General features: G+C 30.8%; 3 protein-coding genes across 4 annotated transcripts; 2 read left to right on the top strand and 1 right to left on the bottom strand.

Moving 5' to 3' along the window:
- The first annotated feature begins 178 nt into the window (after positions 1–178).
- Positions 179–1,812, top strand: THG (tRNA-histidine guanylyltransferase). The gene is made up of 3 exons (XM_017906236.1): positions 179–731; positions 915–1,159; positions 1,354–1,812. Exons 1-3 carry the CDS (start codon positions 362–364, stop codon positions 1,810–1,812), a joined length of 1,074 nt encoding a protein of 357 aa, XP_017761725.1. The 5' UTR covers positions 179–361.
- A 1,302-nt stretch (positions 1,813–3,114) lies between these two features.
- On the bottom strand, positions 3,115–4,720 carry VhaAC39-1 (V-type proton ATPase subunit VhaAC39-1). Its single transcript, XM_017906227.1, is given in 6 exon segments — positions 3,115–3,396; positions 3,474–3,551; positions 3,667–3,843; positions 3,913–4,179; positions 4,182–4,396; positions 4,523–4,720. Coding segments are annotated over 6 exon segments (1,020 nt in total). The 5' UTR covers positions 4,644–4,720; the 3' UTR covers positions 3,115–3,234.
- Positions 4,721–5,390: 670 nt separating this feature from the next.
- l(2)gd1 (lethal (2) giant discs 1) lies at positions 5,391–9,537 on the top strand. Of its 2 annotated transcripts, XM_017906224.1 has the most exons (11): positions 5,391–5,602; positions 5,675–5,810; positions 5,901–6,010; positions 6,096–6,465; positions 6,536–6,910; positions 6,988–7,344; positions 7,433–7,803; positions 7,875–8,050; positions 8,127–8,390; positions 9,153–9,243; positions 9,323–9,537. In XM_017906224.1, exons 1-11 carry the CDS (start codon positions 5,543–5,545, stop codon positions 9,440–9,442), a joined length of 2,430 nt encoding a protein of 809 aa, XP_017761713.1. In that variant the 5' UTR covers positions 5,391–5,542; the 3' UTR covers positions 9,443–9,537. The 2 variants fall into 2 exon arrangements, with proteins under 2 accessions (XP_017761713.1, XP_017761714.1); XM_017906225.1 differs by lacking the exon at positions 5,675–5,810 and having other exon boundaries at positions 5,558–5,602.
- Positions 9,538–17,625: the final 8,088 nt, after the last annotated feature.

Raw genomic sequence — 17,625 nt, forward strand, 5'->3', positions numbered from 1 at the left:
GTGTGTATGTGTATATATATATATAAATAAATAAATATATATATGTAAGTATATGTATATAAAAGTATTAAGAATTTAAATATATTCTTCGTTTATTTAAATATTTGTAATGCATAAGAGTTTATTAATATGCAATATTTTATTTAAGTTGTACATTTTTGTACATACTAGCAAACTGATTATACCTAACCAATAAATGCGCACGTGGCTATTTAGAAATATACTTATCAAGGGTTAAATTATTTCGTCATAAAATAGTCAATGGCAGTTTTTTAATAAGTGCGTTCTGAGACAAGTTGTGCACATCCCAAACTGAAGCGAACTCGTTGATGGAGACTTCAACACTCAGCAGTTTCAGGAAATGTTGTATTTTCTGACAACAGGAAGCAACTTCCTGAAAATCATTAGCTTGGACAAACAAGTGGTCAATAGCCGGTACATACAATTGATGAGAATGGCTAAAAGTAAATTTGAATATGTAAAAGAATTTGAACGTGATGACTGTTGTTTGCCAAATTGTTGGATTGTGGTTAGAATAGATGGAAGAAATTTTTCGAAGTTTAGTGAAGCGCATCAATTTACAAAACCGAATGATGTAGCTGCTTTGCAATTAATGAATCGCGCGGCTATTACGGTTATGGAAGATTTTAAAGAGATCATTTTAGGATTTGGTCAAAGTGATGAATATTCTTTCGTCTTTCGGAAAGACACTGAACTTTACAAACGGAGAGGTATATATATCTTAAAAAATAATTTATAATTTGATAAATTTAAAATAATAAATAAATAATATGTGAACAAAGAATGCATTAGTTTATATAGAATTATTAATATTTACATATTTGATATTATTTATTTTCTATGATGTCTAACAATATGGATATATTATTTATAACATTTTCATAATATTTTAGCTTCAAAATTGATGACAAATGTGAATTCTCTGTTTGCTTCATCGTATGTTTATCATTGGCCTCGTTTCTTCCAAAATAAAGAATTGTATTATCCACCATCTTTTGATGCCCGTGTTGTATTGTATCCCACAGATAAAAATTTAAGGGATTATTTAGCATGGCGACAAGCTGATGTTCATGTAAACAATTTATATAACACTTGCTTTTGGAATCTTGTATTAAAAGGAAAACTAACTCCAACCCAGGTAAACTTAGGTTCTTTTAATTTTGTCTATATCAAAAATGTACTACAAATAATATATATCATGAATAAAAACAATAACTATATAAGTACATAAACAGTTATACATATGTATATTTTGTATTAATTTTTTAACACAAGTAATTTTTAATTTTTTTTTTTTTTTAATTATTGTTATTTATTTATTTTAATTTTTAGGCAGAAGCAAAGCTTAGAGGTACATTGGCATCACATAAGAATGAATTACTTTTTCAAGAGTTTGGTATAAATTACAATAATGAGCCACCACTTTTCCGAAAGGGTACTACTCTTATAAGAAAATTAGTACCTGATGGGACAGGTAGACTAAAACCTGCAGTGGTTCCATTGGTAGATGATATTATTGGAGATCGTTTTTGGAAAGAAAATCCAGAAGTACTTGGATTAAAAAGTTTAGCAACTTATCAACCTCCAAATTTAGTTAATAATGTTACAACAAATCCAATTAGAACAACAAAACCACCATCACCAACTGCTAACATGAAACATATTAATAACACTCCACCACCTTCAGTTGCTAATGTAAATTCTATGAATGAAGAAGTACATCCAGCAAGAAGTCGAGAATCAGATGGAGAAAGAATGCAGTGTGAAAATGAAAGAATTTGTAGAAGATAAGCAGTGTTTTACATCTTTTCTTTTATAATAAATTTGAAAAACATCCTAACGGAAAATAATGAAAGTTTATTTCCAGTAATACTAAGAATATTTTAATCTCGTTTTATCTGAAGCAGTAGTATCATAAAACATTAATTATTGGTGAAAGAATTACAAAGTTCAGAGTTAATAATTCTGATCATTGTAATAATTTCTTTGTAAATTTTTCACTTGAAAATTAAGTTTTATTTTACTACTTTTTTAGAAATTATATTATATATTTTTATATGATAAATTGCATACTTATGTATATACGTGTACTTTCACATATATGCATATGTACATGTATATATATGTTATAAAAGTATTTTACAGAAACAAATATGTATACATATATATTTGACAAATATTTTTCGTTAGGATTTTATATTTTGAAACTCATTCAACTTCAGTATCGCATTTTCTAATAGAAAAAAATTGTATTGAATAATATTAAATTATTTATGAACTGAAAGGCTGCTCTAGAGTAAATGTACTAAGATTTTTATAAGAAATCTTGTTCATAAACCTGAATGGTATAGACTGTAGGCATGTTTCATGTACTACAAAAATTTGTATTCACTTCTGTAGTTTACTGAAGCATTTTGAATTAATTTCGGTTATAAAATTTTATAATTTTGCATGTGTATGTTTAGTAATAATCGGTTAGTTTGAATATTATGATATGATGAATTAATTTGAATATTATTACATGATTTATGAAATTAAATAATGCTTTGTTAATAGAAGGAACATCATGCAAAATGTAAGTATTTTATAAACAAAAACATTGTAAGTATTTTTCTGAGGTATTTATCTTCTTTGTTATTTGGACACCCTTATTTACTCAACTGATTAATTAAATTTCATTTTTGGAATATGATTGATCATAAAAATGACATGTACATGCATAATGTAAAACTTTTAATTTGTTCTTTGGATAAGAATGAAGAAGAATGAAAAAGTTCAATTTAACATAAGATATTATTATTTGGATTGAATGTTTTAAATTTATGGAATGCATTATATATTATTTTATATTACAATAGAATCAATAATTACAACATCGGATAATATCAAACATAATATATACTGGTCTACAATAAAATACACTATGTACATCTATATGATATAAACTCTTGTTATGTATGACAATAATACTAAATAATAATTTTCAATATCATTTGTTTAGTTTGGCTAGACACATAGTCATCTTTTTACTTTAATTATTAATTAAATAATTATATTTTATTTTCACGCTTTCCTTTTTTCCATGATGCGAGATACTATAGAATTATTAATTATTTGTGGTTAAGAAATAAAAATTAGGAGGAAAATTTACTTTTTCGTGTGATACTGTTGCATAGTTAAATATAAATGATCAACAAAACATCGCGAAACTTATTAAAAGATTGGAATGTAATTATCTATTTTAGCACGATGTTTTTGTGCAACACATTCCGCTATCCATACGATATTACGACATTCTTGTTCCTTTAATTTAAGGTAACTGTAAAATACTCCAAAGTGGAATTGTTGAAGAAAAGCATGAACGTTTAAGCGAACCTGTGGTAATAACATTAAAATTAATAAGATTTAAAGATATTTTACTACATTAATTTTTGTGATAGTATTAAATTTACCTCATGCTCAAAGAATTTATCTTCTAAAGTTTTATCACCAGGATTGTTACCTGCACCTTCAAACAAGGCACTATATTCCTACAGAAATGATTGAAATGTAAAATAATACACTCATATAAATGTATGTTGTATATGAATTTGGAGATATAAATTTCTTAAAAAGTATAAGTTCTTATTTTTGAAATACACTTACAGCAAAATATTCTGCTACAGCTTTAACCTGTTCATAATCATCAGCTCTTGCTAGTGCAGCTAATCCATCAGGATTCAATTTTCCACAGCGTGGATACAATTTTGCTCTATCATCTTTACCCAATTCAGTTCCAAATGAATTGATAGTTATAATAATTGCTCGCCTATCAGCTTCAAACTATATAAATAATTTATATTTAGTAAACTGATTCATCAATTATTTTATGAACTCTATGAAATTTAATACCGCAAGTATTTCACACATAGTATCTGCAGTTGTTCCACCAATTTCTTTACAGAATTTATAAAATGCTTCTAAATAAGCTTTGTATAATGTATTCCTGATTATTTCAATGTTCATTTCGTCTAAATCTTGTTCAGAAATGCAATCCACAAAGAAAGGTGCTATAATATTTAATATTATAAAAATACAATAAAACAATATAGCCTATTTTATGATTTTAATACTTTGTAGAAAGAGTTTAAAATACTTTTTATTGTATTTTATACCTAAAGGAGTAAAATTAATAAGATGATATTATCAATCATATAGCTGTAAGTAATAAAATCCAAAAATTGTGATAAAGGTTCTACAGAATGATTACGCATATGTTGAAATTCTACAACAAGCTTTTCTCTCAATTTATCATCGATTACACTGACAGAGAGTGGTGATGGCTCATTAGCTAAGAAACTACCATAATCTGTACCAGCTAAATGTAGTTTCAAATCTGTAAAAGTAAAATGACATTAATAGCATTACTAAAGAATAATAAATAAAAAGGTAAGTACTTTTTAAAATATAGATAACTTCTATTGTTTTTAAAAATGTAATGTAGGTATTGAGCGAAGTTTACCTTCAAGAGTTTCGCATTGTACAAGATTAAGATAATCACTTTGTTGAAGAATTCCACATTTAAGTCCACGACAAAGACCTTCTAGATATCCTCCATCAATATTAAATATACAACCCTTCATTTTGCAAGATCGTTTATTGAAATGCCTTTACTTCAAATACGGATCCGTCAAAGTTGAAATCGGACTCGCCCTTTTTCGAGTCGATCATATGACTATCTAGTGAGAAGTTTGCTGCATGCCATGAAAAAGTAACTAAAGTTCCAAGTAATATCGATCTTGAATAACCATCGAATATTTGATTAAACTGTTTTATTCAAATTTGATTTTATTAAAGCTTTAATTATTTTCTAATATAAATTATTGTTTATTTTCTAATATATGGTAATAACAAATATGTATTTACTATAAATTAAAGATTGTTGAAATAATTGTTATCGTAGGTAAATAAGAAAATGCTTTTTATGTTTTTTAATATTTTTATAAATTATTCTAAATTTAAGATAACACTTTAATATAGTAATAATATTAAAATACTGTTAGTAGATTATTAAATAATTTATGAAAGATTAGGTACACTTTAGCATTCAAAAAATGATATATTTAATATACTTTAAAGATTAATTTGAAATAATAAGTCGAATTAAAAATTGTATACGTAAGAACGTTCAGAATAATTCTGTAATTGTGCAGTTGAGAACAATAACATTTCTTAACTGTTCTCTCTCTTTCTCTCTCTCTCTCTCTCTCTCTCTCTCTCTCTCTCTCTCTCTCTCTCCCTCTGTGTATATATATACATATATATATTTAAGATATGAAAATCGTTTGCATCATCAGGAAATATATGTACATCCTACGTGAAAACAACATACTGAAGTGTATGAACTAGCTTTTCTGTATTGCAGGGTAAATGACGCATATTGATATAGAATGCTGTTCTACTGCGATACGCTCTATACCTATGATTCATAATATTTTAATATTTTAATTGATTTGTGATAGTATATATTTCGTAAATTAACATGTTTGCAAAGAAAGAGAACTCAAAACGACAAACACGAGCTGCTGATAGTCTTATACAGGTATTATTTCGTAGTATTATTAACCTTACTTTTTTAATCAGTTACATATTTTTAAACAATATTTCTTAATAGTATGGAATTTTCGATGTACCAGAAAATTTGGATGATATAAGTAATAATTTTATGAATGATGAAGATGATGATGATTTAGAAGCTGAGCTAGCAGCTTTAACTAGTGATAATAATAATGGCAACTCTAGACGTGATAGTAAATAAATATCATTTATATGTCTACTGTTGATTAATATTACAATTAATTAAATTTTAAATACATTAATGATATATTTTATTTGTACAGCATCGCGTAAACAAGTTCCTAAAGAAGATTTAGATACAATGATAGCTGAAAGTATGAAAGATATAAGCCCTGAAGAGTTATCTGATGGAGAAGATGATCCAGAATTATTAGTATAAATATTACTATTTATATTTTTATTTTTAATAATTATGTAGTAGTACATAGTAACATAATTTTTGATATTTTATATGTTAGAATGAACTTAAGATGATCACAAATGAGGAATCTTCTGAGCAAATATCTTTAGAAAGAAATGAAACTTCAGTAACTGAAAGAACAGAACAACCGGAGATACAAACTCATGATATATCTATGAGATCTATGATAACATTATTGCAAGAAAGATTACAGCTTTATCAAATAGCTGAGAAGAAAGCAAAACAAGAAAATGAACTAAGTCGAGCAAGAAGATTTAATAGAGGTATTAGAACACTTAAGGAATTGTTGAATAATGCTCAAGCAGGGAAACCTATTAATGAAAATGAGATTCCACCACAGTTGTCATCGTATTCTACAGCTGAAACAAATGAAAAAGCACCAGAAACTAGTATAACACAATCTACAGGTATTGTATAAGAAATAATTATCTGTTTTATAAATATTTTTTTGTAGCCATTAAATATTATATTTTTTAGATCAAATTACTACTGTAGCTGAGGTTGATACTACTTTAACCCTGGAAAATGATACTGCTGAAGAACTTGCTCTTACAAAGGGTATAGATGAAGAAGCATTAAAATTATTAAAAGATAGACAACAAGAATATAAAATAGCAGCAATAGCATGGAAAAGGGCTGGTAACATGAAAGAGGCCCTTCAATATTTAAATATAGCGAAACATTTTGACATAGTTATTTCAGCAGTAAATGCAGGGGAGACCGTCGATTTATCAGATATGCCACCCTCTCCAAATATTCCAGAATCAAATAGTACCACATCACCAACAGAGAAACCAGAAAAAATAGAAAACGAAACACAGAAAAAATGTTCCATAGATACAACTCCAACTGGTATATTTTGACAATAATTCAATCGATATTAACTAAATTTGGTAATAGTAATCATATTTTTAATATTTTGAAAATAGAAGTGAAACCATCAGATCCAGAAAATTTAGAAACTGCTTTAAAAGAACGTCTTGAAGCATGTAAAAGGATAAAAGCAACTGCAGAAAGTGAAGGAAACTCATCTAAAGCTCGTAGATATGGTCGTATTTGTAAACAATTTGAAAATGCTATTGAATTACATTCATCTGGGAAACCCATTCCTCTTGATGACTTACCAACCCTACCTGGTTTTGAACCTCTTACAGTTACTACACAATCTAATGCATCTGATTCAACGATAGAAACAAACGAAAAATCGTCAGAATCACTACTCCCATCTGAAAATAAAATTTCTTCAGACCCGAAAACTCCTGTTTCTCCTCCAAGAAATCAAACAGGTAACAGGTTTTATGAAGAAACATCATAATTTATATAATAATGTATTATCGTTATAACACCTAACTGACAATTTATTCTAAATCATAGGGAAAAAACAAAGACAAAAAATGTCACATGCAGAGAAACAGTTAGCTTTATTACAGCAGCGTCAGCATGAATTAAAACAAGCTGCTCTTAATGCAAAAAAAGATGGAGATATAGAATTAGCTCGTACTTATCTAAGACAAGCAAAGGGAATTGATCCATTAATTGAAGCTAGTAGAGGTGGCTTACCAGTTGATATGAATTCTATTCCATTATCTCCTGGAGCTAAAAAAGAACTTAATGTAGATAGTATTATAAGTCTATTGGATGATAATTTTACAGTAGTTAACACTGAAGATTGTTTAGAAGAAGCAACTGGGACAGATGAACAAATTTATGAAAATCTTGAATCTCAGTTAATGAAACAAATTAAGGTAAATAGAAAACTTATATAAACTAAATTGTATTATAAATTTCCATTAAAAATTGTACAATTTTATCATAGTGGTGTTTATGTACGAGAGATCATTGTAAAGCATTAGGGGATGTACCTGGATATAATAAATGGGAACGATTTGCATTGAATTATAAACGAGATTTAGATATGCTAACAGTTCGAAAACGAGACGCACTGCCACCACCACAACATCACTATGAGGTGAAAACACACACCATAGTCCAGTTAGTATAACAATATTTTTCTTTTTATTATTTAAAAAAATTATTACTTTATAATTGTAAATATGTTATTTTGTAGGAGTTGTACAGATTTAAATGATAGTGATATAGAAATTTCAATAATTAGGGGAGTAAGTTACTCGAAAGAAGCAGATACTTATGTTATATTTGAATTTCCTTATCCTTCGGATAACCCTCCAACAGATAGAACAGCAACTATTAAAGGAACATGTAATCCAGAATATCAAGCAATATTTTCACTGACTGGAATAGATCGTGTATCAAGACAGTGCCAACGAGTATTTAAAAGACATGCATTAAAATGTCAAATTTGGGCTAAAGGGTAATGAAAAAAAAACGATGTAATTGTAGTATTGTAGTATGATCTTATGTTTTCATAATATTGTGTCATAATCATTCTTATGATTATACGTTTTTGAATATATAACGTTAAATGTTTTTTATTGTCAATTTTTAAATATTAATTTGTAATAAGTTGCTTTCCTGCAACACAGTTCATTACAGTTGAAGACATTGATAATAATATTATATTATTATCTATTCCTCGTAAATAATATTTTTAATATGTTGGATAAAATATTCTGTTAGATATATAACTGATATCATCACGATACCAAAAATAGTAAATAGATTAGTACGTTGCTTGCAGATGCTCGCTGAATCCCATCCAGTGTTGCACTAATCCAAGGTATGAAAATTTCGAATTTTTGTAAAGCACTCAACTATTAAATTATAAGTGATAATGTGCTTTTATCTTAATTTATCTATCCAGCTGCTGATTTTTTATCTATTTATTTTTATTTATTTCTTTTTTCTTCTTTGAAAAGTATTTATTATAAAGCAAAGAAAAATTAGTTGTTCGTAAATGTTATCGCGATTATTTATTGTGACTTGAAACTTTATTTCTCTTTTTAAGAATATATTTAGGGATCAAATGATTAAATACGTGATTTATAAAGCCTTCATATTTGCACGAGCAGACTGTAGCAACGTAAATTTTGTTTTTACTGATTTTAGCTTTAAATTATAATAATTGTTTCTTTTCCTTTTTAATTTTATGTAATTTGTGTGTTTTGGTTTGTAGAGGATTCTTCAGAAGCGATAATCTCCTAGGTACAGTAACAGCAAAATTACAACCTTTGGAAACTCAGTGTGTACTTCATGATTCATTTCCGGTAAATAATAAAGACTATTTGTTAAATATTATTTTCTACTTCATAAAGGTAAAGATAAAAATAATTTGTATTATTTTAGTTAATGGACGGGAGAAAAGCAACGGGTGGGAAACTTGAGTTAAAAATACGATTGAGAAATCCGATTCTTACAAAACAAATAGAGAATATTACAGATAAGTGGTTAATTATTGATTATTGATTATTGATGTAATATAATGAAATTTCGATTTTGAATTTACTTTGCCAGTGATTACATCATTGAGTCCTTGGAAATGTATCTTGCTAATCGTGATGTGACAGAAACATTTATTTTGCTTTATCCATAACTTTAATCAAATTAATGTGAATGTGGATATCAACAAAATAATCTAAAGTACATAATATGAACGTTCAGTCATTACAAAAGTATATGCGAGGATAATTGCATAAAATATGTACAGAAGCATAATTTAATATGTAAATATTGGTACACAATATACAGAAAATATATCAACATTGTGTATACAATAGCTGATAATTACTTTTTTAATCTTAATATATTAGAAAAGAAGAGTGCATTTCTCTTCTTTGTTTTTGTATCTAAAATTATCACCTATTACAAATTGTAATAAATAATTTAAATTAATTCATGAATAATTTTAAAAATATTTTTTATCGTTTATTGTTTAAAGAAAGAAGCTGAAAATTAACCGAAGTAGTAATTAATACTACCTAAATTTATTAAAATAAAAAAATTATGAATTATATCATTAAGTTACTGAAGTAATTAAAAATTTTAATATTCTTATAATATATTAGGTAGTTAATTAATTAGTTAATTAAACAAATAAGCTTTAACTAAACTATGTGTAATTAGCATGCACGTAAGAGACTATCGGTTGTACATATTGAATGATTTAAACGTGGAGAAGGAACGATTGCGGGCTAAAGCTGAATCCACATTTCCAGAGAACAATGCAGCAGGTGAACCCCACTAACAAACTATTGTCTGATAATCGTTCAACTCTGTCTCCTCCCAGTTCGTCATCCTACTGTTTCAATCTGGTGCAAGTGATTCTAACCACCAAATCCTTATAAGCTACATAATATTTGCGAAATATACATACATTTATTAGAATGTAGAAACATCTATTCGATTTTATAAAATAAATATGAAACATAACTTTTAATGTTAAAATTATTATATTCAATTTAAATATTTTTTAATTATATTAACTGTATTTTATTTTAACCACATATTTATTTTTATGCAGAAATAAACAAAATTTTGTCTGCAAAATGTAAAATCGAAAATATATGGAAAATTATGAAATTATTATAAATAAACTAAAAAAATTTTTTTAAATATTTATCCTTTATTCGTAGTAATTATTAGTCTTTTATAATTATTGAAGTTTTATTTCTAAACAAATGGATTATTATTGAAAAAATTGATACTAATTTTCTTTCAATTCTTTTTTTTTCCGTAATGCGATTTAGTTTAAATAGTCCGTTCTTGACTATAATTTTTCACAGAACTGAATAAAAAAGATCTTTATAGCACGTCGATCTTTTGTAGTCTATACTGGTAAGGGTCATATAGGCACTATAAGGGGATGCTTTAAAAGATTGGTACATAAAAGCGGTTGACACCCACCGTGTCAAACACTGGTGTCTAGTGGTTCCCGAAAAACTGCTCGATTATATCGCCGGTCGATTTACATCGGCTAGACACAAAAGTCTTGTGGTGCGCATATCGATCTCGCTATTGGAAAACAATGGGATTTATTTGCCAATTAGTCAATTAGGTCGGCTGAAAGGGCGCAGGGTAGCACAGACAACCTAAACTTCGACGTACCGCGAATCTGGATTATACGGTCCAGTGCAGAGTGTTTGACGAGCATATACATACCGCGGTTAATGTTGACCTTTCGGCCTCAGCCAGCGGGATTCTGCGTGCAAATTAACGATGTTTGTTCTCAACCCTTTGGCTTGCCTTGATTCACCAATCTCGTTGCTTTGCCCTCCCCGATTGTTAGCTACGCTAGTTCTTTTGTGCACAATTTAATTTTAACCTTTAAACGTTTGCAAAATGTTGAAAAATTGATAGGTTATTTGTGTATTTTTTAGTTCATTTTATTCATGTTCGTGGTTCTTGGTGTATGTACATGTTTGAAATATCTGTTTGGGGTTATGAATTAGGTTAGTGATTTATGTGGCGTGTAATATGTTAAGAAGAGAGAGAAAGAAATAACTGATAGAATGATCGAATATGTGATATATTTAGATATATCATTTTGTATAATAGAAATTAATGATTAAAAAATATATGAACACGAATGTTTCCGAGTGTTAAAATTTTCGAATTGTGGTTTTTAAGATTTGTGTATATGAAGTGAAAACATCTTCTAAAAACCATACATTTTTAATAGTTAGATAAAGGAATAACAGGAAAAACGAGTAAAAAATAGGCGTAAAAGTTATAACCAGAATAGTGTAATTGTATTGTATACATACAAAGTATATAAATATATTTTAAGTGAGGTAAAATACAATTTATCACTTAAAGAGCATGTTGTACATGAATAATAATTACTATTACTATTTTCAAATGTAAAATCACTTGTGTAGATGCATAAAATAATTTAACTCGTTGGTTTGTGATTTTGGTTAGTTTACGAAGTTATGCCACGCCTCTGTTCGTTTCGCGGGATACGTGCTTTATGTCGACGGGGCTCCTTCTTTTTCGAAATCGTTTCTTGCAGATAGAGTCCGGTTACACGGTTTCTGCTTATTCGGCAGATGGCCGGACGTGACGTCACTGGAACCATGCGAGTGTTGATTGCAGATGCCATATGCGATCCGATACCCAGCTTCTTCTGCCTTCCTTCGTCTCGCAAATCCACCTCGAGCACCGCGCCGCGGCTTCGCGTTACGCTTTAGTTTGGTCGTCTTTCGTGTCAAAATCTACGGCGTATAATTTTATGTTGGTATACTTTGGACCCTAGGCTAGTTAGAAATCTGCGTTCACACTGAGTCTTGAATCGAATTTTTTTTCTTAAATTTAACGTTTCTTGTGATTGAAATCTTGAACAAGTTGAAATTATGTTAAATAAATGAAATATGAATATTCATTATTACGTATAGGTTAATATTAATTTGTTTTCTATCTTCTTTGATGATTCTATTATTAACATTTATTATGTATCAATATGTAACAATAACGAAGTGATTAAAATTAAAACATCAGTTTCGAATCTATTAAAATAATACGAAAAAGATTCAAAGAATATTATCGATATCAAACAATATCGATTATTTCAGTTCCTAATGATCGAAATAATTTCTAATGTGAACTTTGTTAGTTAACCTCTATTACATCGTATGTCTCTTGTCACAGATTGTTATATGATTGATAAAATATCTGTTAAATCATATCTTATTACATTATTACTTTTCATTTCAGATGCAATTTTTTACAATAATTCACTTAGATAAGCTTATAGCATTTAATCAACGACTTCCACGAATATATATTTTTTTTTTCTATAACGGTAACATTTATATTATCAACTTAATTTTTGTTCATAAACAATTAAATAAAAGAAATAATTACTACAACTTACTAACACAAACTGTTCCAAACCTTTCCAGTGCTCTATCACACATCAATTTCCAACCTTCAACCACTTCGTCAAGCCTAATTCAAGATTAGGAATGAATGAGCAATATTCGTTCTTGATCACTCTCAAGGAAAAGAAACCTCCTTTTCCTTGAAATTTCCAAGTTTGTACGTACAAAGTTATATAATCCTAAAAATTACTTCGCACCTATTCTTTGATTAACCAATTTTCTCGTTACTGAATGTGATCGAGTTTCTCGGCTATCAAACTCGAAATTAACTGGATGCCGTTATCGCTTTATAGTCCGAGGGAACAGAAATATCGATGAAATTGCGTAGACAATCGACGAAGTACGAAGGTCGTCGTTTTGAAGTCAAGGCGACAAACATCTCGCAGTTTATGGATCGCGCGATGCAACACGATCAGTGTACGACTTCGTTGGTCAGCTAAACGAAGACAAGGGGCCTCGTGGTGAATCGTTTTATTAATAAGACGTTACCTGGAACTACGTCTGATTTCGAGATGTACAAACCGAGCCGTGAGTGATTTCTTCGTGATCTCCGTATCGGTGTCTTGTACAGGATGTTGTTACAATCTTTCTTCGTTGTTCTACACGCTGCGATATCTCACGGCCCGATGACGGTACACTGAGATGTCATTTAATGACTATGTTCTAATGATGGGTTATGAAATGATTGTATTCTGTTAAGGTATTTCATTTAAATGCTTTATTTTTCTTTCCTCTTTTTTCCATATCCTCTTCAGGGGTATTAACACGTTTAGTTTCTTTGTTTTCTAAATTCGAGTATGATTCTAATAGATTGTTTCAAAATAATCTTGGTTATTATTTATAACTATATTTTAAAAGAATACAAGCGGAAGGTAAAGAGTAATTTGCATTTTTTAGTTTTTATTTATTATTAAGTTTATCCCTGAAGAGGTTAACATAATTTCAATACAATATTAATATATAATCTTTCTGTTTATTATAATTTATTGTTTATGGGGTATTATTGAATTACCATGCTAACATTGGAAAGTGATATTTTGGTGGATTTCATTGAAGAATTAAGTATCTAAAACACAAGTCAATGTGTTTATTACAACAAATGTTCAATGATAATTCCATTGTAGATATTTTATAATTAATTTTTACATATTCTTTCCATAATTTGTCCACTCGAAACATTGGTCTGTTTCTTTTAGTAAACTATAAGGTTAAAATTTTATTAAGTTATAAGGTTAAAATAAAATTCTGAATTCATAGGTTCGTTGACGGAAAATAAAAAAAGGAGTCTCTTTAAAAAGGATGTCGGGGATATAGCAAGGATCAACAAATTAGGAAGGATTGATGAAACTAGTCGTTAGAGAGAATCAGACAAATCAATGTTTACTTATCTTGAAAGAATCGCAAGGAGATAAAGCGCATAAAAAGTGCTAGCAATAGGGGAGATATTGGCTATTAAATTTAATAGCCAGGGAAGAGAAGCGATAGTTCTTCTGCTCTCTTCTTCGTTCGCTCTCCCCATCGACTTCGTTAAAACAATAAAAACCTGCCATTAATAATGGCGTGGTGACAAATATGACGGAACTTCCGACGTGGTCCGGAAGTCGCTAAATGTGCCAGCAGTTAGTTTCATCCCCTTGCGCGGACCTCGACCCCTGGACTCTTGGTTTCAACCGGCTGCACGTTTTCCCCGATAAATTTCGTTTTATTTCTTCTCTTCAATGGACTGCTTAACAAAAAATCAAATTTCAAAACGTTACAAAAATTGTCCACGATGAAGACTTTAGGAGCGAGTAAATTACTTTGATATTTCTTCACAATTTTAACATTACAAAGTTCGATCGGATTATACATTTGGAAATAATCATTCGACTATGGGAGAAAGTAATATATATATATATATATATATATACGAACAACGTAAGAGAGTCGTGTGGCAGATGCACTCTACATGTTCGACACAGTACCCCTCTATTTCCGGAGAGCGACTTATCGCTCTGCGAAACGGAACATTATGTTTTTAATCACGGCGACACAAATACCGCGATTCGATTGTTCCCAGGCCGATACACAGCGATGATCCGAGAATAATTGAGGCACGAACGGCAAACAGATCTGCATCCTAACTACCGTAGGCGGGGTGCTCTTTTCCCCCTTTCTCCACCGCCACCGACCCAGGCTCTATGACCGTGGCACGATCTCTACTTCATTGTCATCTGTCATCGCGCCGCGAACAAATGAGCGTCTCAACAGCCGGCAGACAAATGACTCCAAGGATTATCCGGCGAACGTTCTTCGTCTTTTTCCCTCCACCCTCTCTTCGTCCCACCATGGAAACTTCCTCTTTCACCCTTCCCAATTCGTCTCTCTTTTCTATCGTCGCTACTATTTCTTTCTTGCTTTGTACCCTCTCCACCTCTTCTTCGCTCTTCTCCACCCTTCATTTCGTTTCGTTTTTTTTCATCCTCTCATTGTCTACCCTCTTTGTCGTTATCGTCGGTCGGAACGTTCGTTCCTCTCGTTTTCTTCCTATGAATGAATCCAGAGATATTCTGGGATACCGTGGGCGACTCTACCGACCATCGTGGATCAGTTTGTTTCGCGATGCTTGAAATATCCTCACGAATGGATCCCTGGATCCTTCAGGAATTGATATTAGCATGGAACGGGGTTGGTTTCGACGGTGCAGCGGGCTACGAACGATTTCGTTGTAGGTTCCTCTGTTTCTCTGTTCCATTCGGTCGGCCGAGTTCCACTGGATGACTGATTGCGGTGATTGAAGCCGTGCACGGATAATTAAAAGTTCGATAACGCGCTGATTGTTTTGTAATTGTGTCGCGACCTGGCACTGGCGAATTGTGCGCGCTTGTCCGCGCTGGAAAATTCATTTTGTTCTATTGGTAGTTGTAACGTAATCGTCGTGAAAAAGTAAGCCTGGCTGCCGGCTTTTTCAGATAGAAGAGTGCTTCGTGAAAATTTAACGATGAGTGTTTTAAGCAATTTTATAAATTCGTATCATAATTGGTTTAATAATTCTCGATAGTTTAGATAATTTACAGGTTTATCAAACTTAAGAGGATATAATATTGATAACGAAAACTGATCCGAATTAGTTATAAATAATTGTGGGAAATTGTACAATCATACTTTACTGCTAAGCTAGATGTTGAAAACTGTATTTAAATTTGGTTCATAGGTATATGCTTTATTTAGACTGTATTAATTATAATTTATTATTGGACAAGATGTAGAAAAATATATTTCAATTTGTTCGCTAGCGATAAGTCCCAGTTGGCGAGTGCGTCTGCTCAAGATGCGCTGCTTTCACTGTAAGATTAGTGGTACTGAAAACCACTATTTGCGTCGTAGCATTCTTCCACCTGTATCACTTCGATAACAGTCCAAGCGAAACTGCAGTGTTCCACAAAACTTGTTACATCTCAGAAACGACCACACGGTCAGTCAGAATTAATTTTATTTTTATCGTTCAAGGTAAACATCGAGTAGAACGACATTCGAAGAAACAGTACTATCAGCTTTCACTTTTACTATGCTATTATACCTCTTTCCACGTGAAGAATCGATCCCTATTCCTCGATATTACTATTACATTAACATATCAAATAAAAATCACTCGTTCAGTGAAATAATACAACCAAAATTCAATTTTCCAAAGTTATGGCTTAATACCAATCGACTAAGTCGCATATAGTGAAGACACCATCCTCGAAAAAATCACTTTCTAAGCATAATAAAATCAAAATTTAATTTTCCAAAGTTTAATACTGCCATAATTAAGTATAATAATAGGAATATTCGTATGTGACTTGAAATCACATATAATACAGATATCGTTACTACTATACTACTAATATTAAAGCAAACTCTTGATAGCACCAGGTCACTTAAGAGGTATACATCTGCAAGTATCAATCAGAGTGCAGCGATTTCGAAAATCTGGAAAATTTTCAATTTGCCTGGAATTATCGCATATGTAACGTTTCCTCGTAAGAAAAACCTTTCTATCGACTGTAGGTGGGTTCATTGGTAGGTTGGCTTGCTGGCTGACTGGTTGGTATCGATGTGCAGGCTGGCAAGCCGGCTATGCTGGCTCAGCACTCTCCCTCGTTCCTCCTCTTCTCTCCGGTGCCAGCCACCTTTACTCTTGCTCCTCTCTCGTAGTCTTAGCCCCGGTCTCATCCTGAAACGCGTTCATAAACTTAACCTCCTTAATGCCACGGAGTCCGTGGCTGATGACTTTTAATTTGCATCCGGAAAGATTAGCGCCTGCCAGACCGTTAGAGTTGCCCTCCAATCGCATCATTATACTCGAAATGCATCGAGAACGGAATTAAGATCGATCGACCGGTGCTTCTGATTTTATTGTGGGCTGGAGGAGAGGATAACGGAGGGAACGGAGAATGGTAGAGGTGAAAATTCGAGGGAAAATTGAGAAACTTTTCTGGTACACTCGGTGAGGCTTCTTCAACTGGAGTAGGATGGATCTGTTCCAATTATGAGTTATGATGGAAGCACGATTTTATGCTTCGTGTTTCGGGTGTATTTCATAAACGGTTTTCGAGTTGAGAGTGTGGATAGAAATGGACACCAATATCTTCTGCATCTTTTAACAGCTAGATAGATTTAATAGTTAGATACGTAGGATCTTTTGCTGAATGAAGCCTATGCGGACAGAGATCTGCGTTAATAATCTAATAAACAACTCCTTTTTAATAGCAAAACAGGTTTATTTAACTAAAATATTACACCAAG

This window comes from Eufriesea mexicana, unplaced genomic scaffold, assembly GCF_001483705.2.
Source record: "Eufriesea mexicana isolate 0111107269 unplaced genomic scaffold, ASM148370v2 scaffold5190, whole genome shotgun sequence".
In the NCBI taxonomy this organism is placed as follows: Eukaryota; Metazoa; Arthropoda; class Insecta; order Hymenoptera; family Apidae; genus Eufriesea; species Eufriesea mexicana.

Bases quoted from the DNA above. Each gene is read 5' to 3' on its own strand.
- THG (XM_017906236.1), top strand. From the start codon at position 362: ATGTTGTATTTTCTGACAACAGGAAGCAACTTCCTGAAAATCATTAGC. The intron at 732-914 runs GTATATATATCT...ATAATATTTTAG, and splicing joins TGAACTTTACAAACGGAGAG to CTTCAAAATTGATGACAAAT. The intron at 1,160-1,353 runs GTAAACTTAGGT...TTTAATTTTTAG, and splicing joins GAAAACTAACTCCAACCCAG to GCAGAAGCAAAGCTTAGAGG.